Source organism: Ammodytes marinus, assembly GCF_949987685.1.
Source record: "Ammodytes marinus genome assembly, chromosome: 8".
Lineage (NCBI taxonomy): Eukaryota > Metazoa > Chordata > Actinopteri > Uranoscopiformes > Ammodytidae > Ammodytes > Ammodytes marinus.
The window spans coordinates 18691137-18705985 of record NC_137212.1 but is presented as its reverse complement, the minus strand read 5'-3'; the positions used below and the strand labels follow the sequence as shown (position 1 = coordinate 18705985).

Sequence of the window (14849 nt, the reverse complement as noted above, 5' to 3'; positions counted from 1 at the left end):
TCAATTATTATCATTACATTATGGAAAATAATCAACTTTATCACAATATGCTAATTATATGAGAAGGACCTGGTAGAGTTGGGATTTAGCAACCTGCTTTTGTCATCTCCCTGTCTTTGCAAACCCCCTCCAGGATTTACCTTTAACCTACACTTTGTGGTATTTCTCATCATGGCAGACAGCTTAAATGTGAATGTGCAAGAGAGTAAAAAAAAACTGGATCAGATTGTTGTTGTCAGTGTGTGTGGTCGGCTTCATGCATATCAATTCAACTGCTGTGTGAACTTGAGGATGATGAGTGGGTGTGTGAGGGTGGAGAGCTAGGCAGCTGGGTGCCAACGGGGTTACAAATACATGAATTCCCCTGAGTGGTTCGGAGCAATGAGCGGATGCATAAATAGTAGCAATGACTACTACTGACGACGCTGAAGTTGGCAGCTGATTCGCAGCAGCCGATTCGGCAGTTAAGGGAAAGTTAAGGGATTCTTAAGGAGCAGCGGAGCGACTGATTCTCCGTTGTTTAATAGGGTAAAAGTTTCACAAATCAGAAACTATGTTTTCTATAATCTATAGCCTCACTGTGATATTCTAGTCCAGATTGGAAGAGTCTGGGTGCAGTGGTTTTCAATCAGGACCAGTTCTAATGCAGTCTGGACCCCAAAAAAACCTTGAAATGTATCTTTATTGTATTTTCACAAATAGAAAAAAAGTTTCACAAATCAGAAACTATGTTTTCTATAATGTATAGCCTCACTATGATAATCTAGTCGAGATTTGAAGAGTCTAGGTGCAGTGGTTTTCAATCAGGACCAGTTCTAATGCAGTCTGGACCCCAAAAAAACATTAAAATGTGCATTCTTTGCATTTTCACAAATAGAATAAAAGTTTCACAAATCAGAAACTATGTTTTCCATAATATATAGCCTCTCTGTGATATTCTAGTCCAGATTTGAAGAGTCTGGGTGCAGTGGTTTTCAATCAGGACCAGTTCTAATGCGGTCTAGACCCCAAAAAAGCGTTGACATGTGCCTTTATTTCATCTTCACAAATAGAGAAAAAGTTTCACAAATCAAAAACTATGTTTTCTATAATGTATAGCCTCTCTGTGATATTCTAGTCCAGATTTGAAGAGTCTAGGTGCAATGGTTTTCAATCAGGACCAGTTCTAATGCAGTCTGGACCCCAAAAAAACCTTGAAATGTATCTTTATTGTATTTTCACAAATAGAAAAAAAGTTTCACAAATCAGAAACTATGTTTTCTATAATGTATAGCCTCACTATGATAATCTAGTCCAGATTTGAAGAGTCTAGGTGCAGTGGTTTTCAATCAGGACCAGTTCTAATGCGGTCTGGACCCCAAAAAAACATTAAAATGTGCATTCTTTGCATTTACCCAAATAGAATAAAAGTTTCACAAATCAGAAACTATGTTTTCCATAATGTATAGCCTCTCTGTGATATTCTAGTCCAGATTTGAAGAGTCTAGGTGCAGTGGTTTTCAATCAGGACCAGTTCTAATGCGGTCTAGACCCCAAAAAAGCGTTGACATGTGCCTTTATTTCATTTTCACAAATAGAAAAAAAGTTTCACAAGTCGAAAACTAGGTTTTCTATAATCTATAGCCTCACTGTGATAATCTAGTCCAGATTTGAAGAGTCTAGGTGCAATGGTTTTCAATCAGGACCAATTCTAATCCGGCCTAGACCCCTAAAAACAATTAAAATGTGCATTCTTTGCATTTTCACAAATAGAATAAAAGTTTCACAAATCAGAAACTAAATTTTCCATAATCTATAGCCTCACTGTGATATTCTAGTCCAGATTTGAAGAGTCTAGGTGCAGTGGTTTTCAATCAGGACCAGTTCTAATGTGGTCTGGACCCCAAAAAACCATTGAAATGTGCATTCTTTGCATTTTCACAAATAGAAAAAAAGTTTCACAAATCAGAAACTATGTTTTCTATAATCTATAGCCTCTCTGTGATATTCTAGTCTATTTTGAAGAGTCTAGGTGCAGTGGTTTTCAATCAGGACCAGTTCTAATGTGGTCCAGATGCAAAAAAAAAGCAGTGAAATCTCCCCTCTCTTTCTTTTAAACAAACTTAATAAAGGTTACATCAATTTTAAACTGTTTTTAAAGAATGGTTAGACTCTCTTAGATAATCTAGACTAATTAATGTGGCTTTACCGCGGCGATTTAGGAGGTTAAACAACGGAGAATCAGTCGCTCCGCTGCTCCTTAAGAATCCCTTAACTTTTCCTTAACTGCCGAATCGGCTGCTGCGAATCAGCTGCCAACTTCAGCGTCGTCCAACGACCGTGGCTTGATAGTAAAAACGGGAGGTATCTTTAAACAGTGAAGACGATGAGGGAAGATACAGTGTGTGGGCAACACTAGCTCATTATAGGCTGCGAGGTGGAGAGAGAGAGAGAGAGAGAGAGGCATCCACATGACGGCGTGAGGAGCGTCTTGGACAGACACAGGTGTGTTAAAGATTTGATTAGTCCTTCTATTGGTTTGTCTTTTGGCTGCGGCCCTCTCAAAAGTCACTGTAGCCTATGTCTAGATAGGACTGACAAGGTGTGAGGGAAAGTAGTTTGTGAAGTTTTATTTTTATTGTTGTTGCATTGTCTTCATCCAGGGAGCACGACAAGTTGAAGAAAAGAGGATCTGTCTCCTCATGACCGGTTCATCCAACTAAAGGCAGAAACGGGGTAGGTCTATCTGACTTTATTTTTTCTGTTTCCTTTTAAGCCTGTTGCATTTTCATCTATCTATCTATCTATCTATCTATCTATCTATCTATCTATCTATCTATCTATCTATCTATCTATCTATCTATCTATCTATCTATCTATCTATCTATCTATCTATCTATCTATCTATCTGTCTATCTGTCTATCTGTCTGTCTGTCTGTCTGTCTGTCTGTCTGTCTGTCTGTCTGTCTGTCTGTCTGTCTGTCTATCTATCTATCTATCTATCTATCTATCTATCTATCTATCTATCTATCTATCTATCATGTAACCATGATAATTTGATGCCTACTGGCGTGTTGTGATAGAACAAACAGCTAGAATTTCTAGAAATCAACGTGATATTCCAGCAATTTATTTAATTGAATAATAGTTGGAAGACACTTGTGGAACTGAGATTAAAAAAAAATAAAAAAATCAATGCAGTAGTGTCTCAGATGTAATGATTTTTACCCCCCTGTCCATACATCACATTCTCATCTCCCCATGAATTGTGAAGCATTCAGGCAGGCGTTGTTTAGCGAGCAAGTGCGATCTCAGGTCTGATTGGACAGTATTTTCTCCTGTTGCTTCTGTTCTGGCACTGCAAGGAGCTCATTTCCTGAGAGAAGTGGTTTGTTAGGCTGTAAGTTGCTGCTTCTTTTTGGAAATCATAATAAAAAAGAATGCGTTACGTATGGGCTTGACATACTTCCCTGTGCCTCTGTTTCCCAAGGGAATCAAAATCATTCCAAGTGGTTGTCTCCCTAGTTCTCCCTACCAGGCCTCTGAGGATATCATTTACATAAAGTTGAAGCTTTCTTTACGATCTCTACTCTGGCCTTTGAGTCTTTGAGCATTGCTGGGTGCCTGCATCTTTTTGAGGTTTTATTCACAATGAATTTCATCCTGTTGGGTCTCTAGTGTGTGTGTGTGACTGTGAACCAGTGGTGTGTGTGTGTGTGTGGGGGGGGGGGGGGGAGGTTCTTGCCTAAGATGCTAATTTCATAGTATTGTTGTTCTTGTTGAGTTTTTCGACTGGATTTTCATCAGTTGATAACACCACCAAACCCTTAGTTTGTATAGTATTTGATCGGACTGTGTCCTGCAACTAGCATACATTGAAAACAGTCCTTCACTTTTAGAGTGCAAGTGGGCTAGCCCTATAGCCTATCGAACAACTGGGTTTACCATACATCATCATGGTACATTTTTTTTCCTAATTTTATCTTACCTCTGGATGGAAAATGTGTTACCAAGAAGAAAAATGCTATACTGAGTCTTTCTTCAACTTCCTTAATGTGGTCTTCCCTAGTCTCAACAATCTCCAATGTCCCTCGTACAAGGAAACACAAGCAGTCATGGAATACGAAAGGTTTTCCGTACAGTGTGTGTGTGTGTGTGTGTGTGTGCGTGCGTGCGTGCGTGTGTGTGTGTGTGTGTGCGTGCGTGCGTGCGTGTGCGCGTGCGTGCGTGCATGCGTGTGTGTGTGTGTGTATGTGTCTGGAGGTGTGTGAAGGTCAGGTCATATGAGAGGTCCTTTTCATGTTGGTCTGCTTGTGAGAGTGGAGCAGTGAGAGCTCCTGTCATTGTGTCATTGTGCCGCCCAGCTCTGGACTATCACACAGCCTCTTGACACTCTGTCCACACTTTAGAAACTGAGAGTGTTGACCTGACTTTGATGGGCCTGTTTGACACAGACTTTAAACCATGAGTGGTGAGTAACCAGTTAACATGGAAGTTTGCAAAGCCCTTTTTCCATTGCGTGTGATTTATGTGGGGAAGTCTGGATGTTAGAACTTTACAGCACAGCAAAAAAACATGTATTTAAAGTATTTTTTGCATTGGTAGCATATTTATGGCAGCATATACTTTAAGTTGTTTCTTCTGTACTCTTGAACGAACACTTATTTTAAATAATAATAAAATGCTTTGAGCGTATACAAAGAGGGATACTTTGTTGTGAAGCAGAGTGTGATCCCTGTGTCCTAGTGTGTTTTAACATGGCAGTCTGAGTGGCTTTCTGTCGAGGCGTGAAATGTGCTCTGCCGTACACGCTGTACGCCCTTCTACTGGCACAGTGATAATACTGAGTTACAATTTTAGATATTTGCTTTAGTATTCAGTGCTGCAGTGGTTTTGAATTCAATGTTAAGAAGGAAAACTCTTTATATCAATGGTGCATGAATCATCATGAATTCACGTCTGAATGAATGCATGAAAATCCATGATGATTGACACACCTTAGCCTATGCATTCATTAGTGTGTTGTTCATGCATTACATCTTGCATGAGATATCATTATTCCTAGTGAATTACTGATAGTTCATAAGGTACTACAATAATAAATGCATGCTTTTCCATGTATTCATTAAGACATGAATTTATGATGACTCATGTACCATTAATATAAGTTTCTACCTAAAGATTGTAAACCCTCACTTCCTTTGCTGTTAGCTTAATGTTTATCACTATCCTCCCATTATTGGATGCTTGGGTTGTCGAGACAGTAGAGCACTGAAGCATACTGACCAGGACTGAGCGGTTTGAGCCGGTGTTGGTGGCTTTAGACTGTAAGTCAAGTCCCCTGAAGCTACACATATATTAAAACCGTGTGATAGAGAGTTTCTATTCATTTTTCCTATAACACCTATTCATTCAATAATCCTAGTTTAGGAAAACGCATGTTTACCTGAGGGTGGTGTATAGTCCTATTGTATGTGGGTGTTCTGGGAATAGTGTTTAATTGGGGGGAATGTTTAACTTAAAATGTTCCATTCAATATTCATACATGAACAAATCTGTATATTTAATTGATTGGTTTTAAAGCTGCATTGTACACTCATTGTAAACGCTTATGCTATTGTCCAATGAACAAGAATCAGATACAGAAATTGTTTGCAATGTTGTTTCCCTGAGACATTTACTCTGCTGGATGCAGTAACAAAATATAAGAAATATATTTCTCAGATGTAGAGAATACGCAGGCTATGGTTGTACACTAAAAGTTGTTTGGCTATATTGTACTTTCACCCCTTTTATTTTAATTCCAGCCATTGTACATCACTGTGTAAATGTTTCAATAGTTTTTTTTCTCTTTATCAGTTGTTGTGTATTTGCATTGTATATTGTGTTTTGTATTGTTGTTTTTGCTTTGCATTTGTTTGACTCCACATCATTGCAAATGAGGGTCACCACTCAATTGATCTCTCGAGTATAAATAAAAAGTTAATTGAAAAAAATTAAAATAATAATCCCTTCAATGAGTAAATGCCATAGGTAAATGCGAACAACGGTGTACATGCTTAATGTGTACTGTTTAATTGCCTCACTAATGCTCCTCTGACCTTTATTGTTTTATCTGTGATAATTACTTGCAATGAATATGCAAACAGCAGGACATTAAATTTTTCTGTTATAAGGGGTTGTCCATTGCACTGCTGACGTTGTTGAGCTGTAGAAAGTGTATAACTTAGAATCATCAGCACTCTCCCGAGTCCTTCAGACTTGTCGTAAAACATTGTGCATATTTGAGAGTTTTTCTATTGTACTTCAGATACTCACCATAAACAAACACACGCACATGCACGCACGCACGCACACACACACACACACACACACACACACACACACACACACACACACACACACACACACACACACACTTAAAGGCAGTACGTACGTGTGAAAGTGTGAACAGTGCTGCCGATAGTTAATTATTCTGCATCTGACACACAGCTAGGTAATGGGCTTGGATAATCCAGGGTCATTCCCCAGTCTGCTCAACAATGGGTCTTTTACACTTTATTTATGATGTAAAGATAAATTGGAACCTCAGAAACAATAGAAAAAAGAAAAATCAATAGACGAGAAAAATGCAAACACGATAGATGAAGTCTTTTGGGATTATGTTCTGAGTCTTTATGCCTCAGGGGAAAATGGAAACATAAAGGTGTCGGAGGTCAGTGTGATAATCAGAGGTAGAGGGACAGGCACATGTAGAGGGAGGTTGTATATTTAACTGTTTAAAAGCGGGGCTTCAAGTCTGTTTGCAGAGGGCGATCCAGAGAAAACACTCTAGCCTAGATAGATAGGGAGTAGTTAGACAGCCACGTGCTACACACGCTCTGCTTTGTGTTGTTCAGCAGAGGAGAAACACGGTAAGATTGCTGATGTGTACGTATTTTAGGTAACACAAAAAAAGACTGGACTCAAAAGAATACTATCGTGTAAGTAGGGAACCACATTTTTGCTTTTAGCTTACTTACTTATATTCACCTTAATGCAGAGTCATTCAAAGTTTAAGTTGTTCCCTGTGTGCACTAGCCGTGCCAGTTGGAGAAAGGATCAACACGAGGGTCACTCTCAATTTTTTTTCTGTCTTCTTATCAAAGTGCTTTTTGTCTCAGACAAAAATGACCATCAGTACTGTACAATATGAGGTCGTGCATGACTTTTACTTTTGATGCAAAGGTACATACATCTCATATTAGGTACTTTAACTATTTATTTTTATTGAAGTAAAAAGTCAAATTGAGAAATGGTATGGTGTTACTGATGACTATTTTCTGTCCATTTCTGAATCGCAATAACTATTGATTAATGACTTTCTCCAATTCTTAAACGGAAATGTATGAGGCAGTCTCAAGCGGTTGCTTAAATCTTACAACCACTATAGGCCGTTGTCTATTTGATGTGACTTTCCCTCCTGTTTGCGCTCCGTACTCTTCCATGATCTGTTTTCAGTAGTGGATGTTTTCCTGCCCGTTAACGGCCAACAATGCCAGACAACTTCAACGTATTGATCTTTCATACAGTATTCTATAAGTGTGTTTAAAAAAAAGAAAAAAAAACATAATATGTGACCAATTATTTATCTCTCTGCCCACCCAGTTTCCCACGAGACCTGCCTCCTAGACCAGGTTCTGGAGCTGATTATGAACGAGAAGCCCCCCACCAACGCCACTCTCTTCCTGAACGAGGAGGCTGACAAACCCCCCCTGGCAGAGAGAGGAGGCTTGAGCAGGCGTCTGCACAGGGCCATGGAGAAAAGAGCCAGCAGCATGAAGGAGAGGATGAGCTCCATCAGTAAGGACAGCGTCAAAGCTTTCCTCAAGAGGAACCTGTTTGTTCTGTTCACCGTCGCCGCTGTGCTCCTGGGTGAGTGAAGAGGGCGTAAACTTGTAGAGGTTTTACACCGGTCTACTTTATCTGACTTTGGGCTGTTTGTGTGTGTGTGTGTGTGTGTGTGTGTGTGTGTGTGTGTGTGTGTGTGTGTGTGTGTGTGTGTGTGTGTGTGTGTGTGTGTGTGTGTGTGTGTGTGTGTGTGTGTGTGTGTGTGTGTGTATCTCAATGTATTCAGGTGTAATCCTGGGCTTCACTTTACGCCCCCTCAACCTGTCCCTGAGGGAGATCAAGTACTTTGCCTTTCCCGGGGAGCTCCTGATGAGAATGCTGCAGATGCTGGTGCTACCTCTTATCGTCTCCAGTCTGGTCACAGGTTGGTTGTTTTAACAAGCACAGAAGAACAAACACACTTAAAGGTGGAGTCAGAGATTTTTGGAGTCAGACAATGCTTGTTGTCAAAATCACTTTTTGTCATAGCAATGAATATCTCCTCACAATCCGCTACCTGGGCATGGTGTACTGTGCGAGCACCCCAGAATTATTATATACGGGCATGTCGCTTGCTTTACGGCGGACCCATTTGTTTACTTACCAGTTTACAGAGCATAGGCTGTGTATTCACAATATATTTATTTTTAGCACACACACACAGTTGATTCTGAATTGACTGATTTAGAAAAAAATGTGATTTTGACAACAAGTGTTCTCCAGAATAGCTGACTCCACTTTTAATGATCCCCCCAGCATGTTTCAGTCGATTACTGGTAAGACCCTAAAATGGGAAAGGTAAGGATATATTGCTACAACTACAGTATGCAACTGTATATATTGACCTAGCTGAAATCATAGCAAAAAATTATTTAAAAATGTGTTTTGAAATTGTGAATCCAGAATGATGATGCCAAGTACAGTATATTGTAAAGTAATTTTGTAATTTTCTGTACTCATCCATCACTAACACCGAAGTGTAATTTGGATACTATTATTATTAATAGTGTTGTTTTCAATGCTGGAAACTGAGTTCTTATATGAACCTTTTATGTCACAGGTATTTCCTCGTTGGACAGCAAAGCATCGGGTAAGATGGGTGTGCGCGCCGTGTTCTACTATATGGTGACCACCCTGATTGCTGTGTTCATCGGCATTGTCATCGTGATGATCATCCAGCCGGGAAAGGGCAGCAGGGACAGTCCTGTGAACAAGAGTGGAAACATAGAACCAGTTCAGGCTGCTGATGCTTTCCTGGATCTCATCAGGTAATGTGTATTTTCCAAACTGCTGAACTATCTCTTTAAAGGCGTTTCATACTTAAAAGAACATACAGACATCATAATATAGCGGGAACAGTGATTGTGAAAAAAGCACACCCCCATTGTATCTAATCAAACAAATGTCACAGTCTTGCACTGTATTTTATTACATTACATTATTACATTAATTATTAGGTATTGATTATTACCATATTTTGAATTATGTTCAAATATGATGTATCATATTTACATATTCACGTGGGGCCTTTTTACATAAAAAATTGCACAAATATAACATGTTATTTTTAAATCCCAGAAACATGTTTCCCCCCAATCTGGTAGAGGCCTGTTTCAAGCAGGTGAGGCTGTCTTTTTCCTCCATTCATTATCATTTTTGACACCAAAACATAATTTATTTAACTATTTGGTGTAATTTTGATGTTCTCTTTATCTTGCAGTATAAAACTGTGTACAAGAAGACTGTGCACACAAGGAACGTGACAGTGACCCTGAACCTCACTGACTCTCTTAACGTAACAGAGTCTGGCCTGAACATGAACCTCAGCAGGGTGCTGCACACCATACAGGTGAGGCTGTGGCAGATGTCTTCTTTCACCCCATTGGACTTGCAATTCTAATGGGACGAAAATTTGTTATTAAAACCTGTCATTATAACCCCACATTAAAAGACTCAATTTCTGTGTTTTTCAACCTTATTTCGAAGTTGCATAGCCCCTCATTAGCAGCTATAAGAACCCTGTGGGAGCAGGACCTAGGTTCTGCCTTCACAGATCACATGTGGGATTCAGTCCTGGATCAGATACACTCTACCTCCATGTGCGCCCGACATGCTCTTGTGCAATTTATAGTAGTACATCGTATCCACATATCTAAAACCAAATTAGCTCGTATGTTCCCCGATGTAGACCCAACCTGTGATAGCTGTAAGAGTGCACCGGCATCACTCTTTCACATGTACTGGTTGTGTCCCACCTTGACTGAGTTCTGGACATCAGTTTTTCAAACAATTTCTGAAGTAGGGGAGAACGGGGTAAGTAGGCACACTTTTTACTCTAGTGAGAATTGCTCATCACCTAAACATCTTTCGATAGTCATTCCTACATTACATTGAAGCTTAAAGTGTTGGCTTGAAATGTGTACCCCTCACTTTTTCTATCTTATTGTAATAAAGAAGAAATTAATCATCAAAGACACCCTAACACATTGTGACAATCAACCCCATCAAGGGGTCGGTTGTCATACACTATGGGGTTGTTTGTCACAATGTTATCTTAATGGGAATAATCTTGAAAAGAAGGAAAGAAAGTAGAACTAAATTTGAAAATGCAATTGCATTGTCAAGTTGACAAATAGGCCTATATAACTTACTGTAGCCTTGGCAGCTTGTCTAGTTTGGGATGCACTGGGTTGTTTTGATTTTGTTGCCCTTTTTTCCTTTGCATGCTAGCTGCCTTTTCCTGCTCTATTCTTTCCTTCTCTGGGGTGTCAGTGAGGATACAGCTTGACAATTTATTTCGTTATTGGGTTCCTTTTCTGGCTGTAGCCTTTGGATAACTTGTGACAACCAACCCCCCCAAAAATGTGACGACCAACCCCAACTTGAATTTTTTGCTAGCATCAATGCCAACAACCATCTGACAACTAATTAGCTTGCTAACCACAATCTAAACTATAGTTTACCCTTCACACTTTTTATGGGTAACAAGTGTTTTGTTATAAACCCATTCTGTAAAAGCCTAGAAGAAAAATACTGAGGAGCTAAATATTTTCAATTTGACATGAAAAACACAAACAGTCCTCTCACCTCAAATTCAGCAGTCTAACGCCAAGGAAGACTATGTAGGTGACCTCTTATCCCAATTCTGGATATTTACATGTCAAAATTTCACAGACAGCACCTTCTGGTTCCGAGATATAACGATTGTGACAACCAACCCGTGTGACAAATTACCCCGTTCTCCCCTACTTCAGCATCAAATTAAGCCGAACCCTTTCACTGCAATTTTTGGCATTGCACCAAATTCGGGCTTACCCAAAGTGAAGCTGAGAGTACTGGCCTTCACCTCACTACTTGCTCGCAGGACTATTCTACTCAAGTGGAAAGATCCTGCTCCTCCTTCCCACTCACATTGGATTAGAGACATTATGTCATGTATGAATCTGGAAAAAATGTGTTGCACTACCCAGGGATCTGAGACTAAATTTCATAAAATATGGCGCCCCTTCCTAGACTATTTTAAGAAACCGACCACATTAATTGAAGAGTAGCTACCCCCTCCCCTTTTTTATTTGATTCAATTTTATTTCTTTGTATGTTTTTTTTTTATTTTTTTAATATTGATTGTTTGTTTTTGTTTCTTGTGGTGTGGGTTTTGTGTTGTTGGGTGTGAGGGTGGGATGTGGGTGGGGTATGTTCGGGAGAAAAAGGGGAAAAAATTTGTACTCGCTGTGCTACAATTTTGTTGTTATTAACATTTAATAAAAAAACCTTTGAAAGAAAACCTGTCATTATTCACGCAGTATTGCTCCATTAATCCAGTGAGGGTTTTTCTTAACCCTTTACTACGTCTCACACTTTGTGTCAAGCACCGGTTTTAAATTAAAACATTCATATCATGTTTGTTTACCATAGGAGACAGTGGAGGAGACTATCCCCATGTCCGGCTCCTCCAATGGAGTGAACGCTCTTGGTTTGGTGGTTTTCTCCATGTGCTTTGGTCTGGTCGTTGGCAACATGAAGCAGCAGGGCCAGGCCCTCAGAGACTTCTTTGACTGTCTGAATGAAGCCATCATGAAGCTGGTGGGCGTCATCATCTGGTCAGTAAAGACATCCCAACTACATAAGCTTTTGAATTCTAGTTTTAGATTTAGGTTTTTTGTACGGAAGTTCCATATTGACTTTAAATCGCTTGTTTTTCGAGACACTGCTTATTCTGATTCTGAAATTTATGATATCAATAAAATTTACTTGACATGACGTCATTACCAGTCATATTAGGCTGAGCAGACAAACACAAGTGTAATGTTTAAATTTGATATAAAGATGTGGCCTTAAAAACATGGCATTACTTCGGGGAATATAACATTGGAACTGGTTGTTGGGGGGGAGGGGCAGGGGGGTCAAGTCTTAACAGTAAAATATCGCACATTTACTGTTTACTGTACGATGGTGTATAACAATTAAAGTTCCTAAGGGCTTAACTGAAAGGACAAGCCATTGCACAGCTCTTTTCCTTGAGGTAGAACTTGTTTATTGTCATTTCCCAGGTATGCTCCAGTGGGAATCCTGTTCCTGATCGCAGGGAAGATTGTGGAAATGAAGGATCTGGCCCAGGTGGGTGGCCAGCTGGGGATGTACACCGTGACGGTCATTGTGGGTCTCCTCATTCACAGCCTCTTTGTCCTGCCAATGCTATACTTCCTAGTGACCAGGAAAAACCCCTTCGTCTTCATCGGGGGCCTGCTGCAGGCCCTCATCACTGCTCTGGGAACCTCGTCTAGGTACATGTCATCCCTAGCATGCGCTCAGATGCCAGTGACTGGTATAGTCCCTTAATGTCTGCATCATATCCAAGTACGTGTGAGGCAAGGTTTTTATGTTCCATTGATTGCAGTCATACATATCATGAAGAAAAGGAACCAATATAACAAGATCATATCATACTATAGTTAAAGGTGCACTATGTAACTTTGGCCGTGTCAGAGAACATTTTCTAACACATATTCTCATAACTGGATAAACAAGCTTTCCTCAAAGGAAAATTGGATCCCTAGTTAGAAAGCTTCCTGAAAAGTTACTGCTTCACAGCCGCAGGGCCCGCACTTTGGTTTACAAATATATATATTTTGGTTCCAGCAGCCTTAAAACAATTTTGTTTTGATTAATGTTGATAGAATTCAATACTAAGAATTACATGTAGAGAAAATATGTTTAGTAAACAAACTGCCAATGTAAACAAATCTCCCTCCCCTAAAACTGCATATTGCACCTTTAAGACCCAAACAACAGAGGGCAAAAGGGATTCAAATGATTTGAAAAATACAGGGTATGCTTCTTTTGATACAAAATACCTACCTTATAATGGAACCCTAATGCCAGTAACATTGGTAGGATACAATACAATCAATGAGAGGATAGTAATTAGATCGGGTTTACTGTATGTTCTTCTATTTTGTGTTTTCTACTCTGTGTCTGCTCCAAGTTATGACACAACATCTCCCTCTCCGTGCTTGCTGCAGCTCTGCCACCCTGCCCATTACCTTCCGCTGTCTGGAGGAGAACAACCGTGTGGATAAACGAGTGACGCGTTTCATCCTCCCCGTGGGCGCCACCATCAACATGGATGGCACCGCCCTCTACGAGGCTGTGGCAGCCATCTTTATCGCTCAAGTCAACGACATGGACCTAAACTTTGGCCAGATTCTCACCATCAGGTAACCCTGCTTGGGGTTTGACACCATATACTGTAGACAAGCACAAAACTATTAACTGATGCACGGACTCGGATTCATGCAGTTTACTGATTATTAGCAACACCTTCCTCTGTTTGTGTACAGAAACGTTCTTTCATATGAATGGTCTTATTCAGCTTTATCGCCAACATACTCCAGTAGAAGATCCACATGCGATCGTTATTTATTTAAACCACGATTCACCTGCTCAGCTTTTTCATGAAAAGAGGACATGTTCTAATGTGTAGATTTAATCTGACCTATAGTGACTGATAACATATGCACAACTTTCTTCAGTTTATAGCAAATATAGCTGTGTGTTAGAGCTCCCAGATAATTTGCATAATTGTATCATTCCTCTTGTGCTTTTATCACTGTACTACTCCCACCAGGAGTGCACATGTGCTGTTTGTTTTGTTTGCCTTTTTATTAAAATGTCTTCACTCTCCTCTCCATCCCTCCCACCGCCCACGCAGTATCACGGCAACTGCTGCCAGCATCGGAGCAGCAGGCATCCCTCAGGCTGGCCTGGTTACCATGGTGATTGTATTGACATCGGTGGGACTGCCCACGGAGGACATAACACTGATCATCGCTGTGGATTGGTTCTTGTGAGTTCCCACTAAATGTCAGCTTGATGGGGATTGGTCTGTGTACTGTGCTGTGGGCCTGCCAGCCTAAATGTCATTGTAGAGCTTCAGAGAGCCCATAGGGTCTCGATATTACAAAGGTTATTGATGCATAATGCAGAGTAACAGATGAGAAAGCCTGTGTTTTTGATGCACATGTATACATTTGAACTGCAGATACACAATAATGTTTCCCCTGTCTGTACATCTTTTCTGTACACTCCTTTTTTTCTTATCTAATTCTTTCTTTCTCTCGCCTCCCAAGGGACCGTTTGCGCACCACCACCAACGTGCTGGGCGACTCGCTCGGGGCTGGCATTGTGGAGCACCTTTCCCGTGGAGAGCTACAGAGTCAGGATGCTGAGGTGCGCAACTGTGTTATCGAGGAGAATGAGAAGCCCTACCAGCTTATCTGCCAGGAAAACGATTCGGCAAATCACCGCAACAGTGAGACCACAATGTGAATACAAGTGCTACGCCCTTAAGGGCTTCATGTGCCAAAAGCATTTTTAGCCAGAGGGTTGGTTTGACATGGTGCAGGGACTTAGAAAATAACAGTTCTTGGTCAACTTAGCCAGTGCTTTGTCAGCACAAAGCCTGGCCCCAGGCTGCTTGATGACAGGAAATAAGTACACA

The 14849-nt window shown here is 40.4% G+C and overlaps 1 protein-coding gene across 1 annotated transcript; it reads left to right on the top strand.

Annotated features, from left to right (window-relative positions):
• Window positions 1-7629: 7629 nt before the first annotated feature.
• Window positions 7630-14677, top strand: slc1a6 (solute carrier family 1 member 6; the record flags this gene model as incomplete). The annotated part of the gene is made up of 10 exons (XM_080032415.1): window positions 7630-7894; window positions 8097-8234; window positions 8910-9117; window positions 9428-9470; window positions 9570-9698; window positions 11765-11949; window positions 12400-12633; window positions 13372-13566; window positions 14061-14195; window positions 14479-14677. Exons 1-10 carry the CDS (start codon window positions 7672-7674, stop codon window positions 14675-14677), a joined length of 1689 nt encoding a protein of 562 aa, XP_079888541.1. The 5' UTR covers window positions 7630-7671.
• Window positions 14678-14849: the final 172 nt, after the last annotated feature.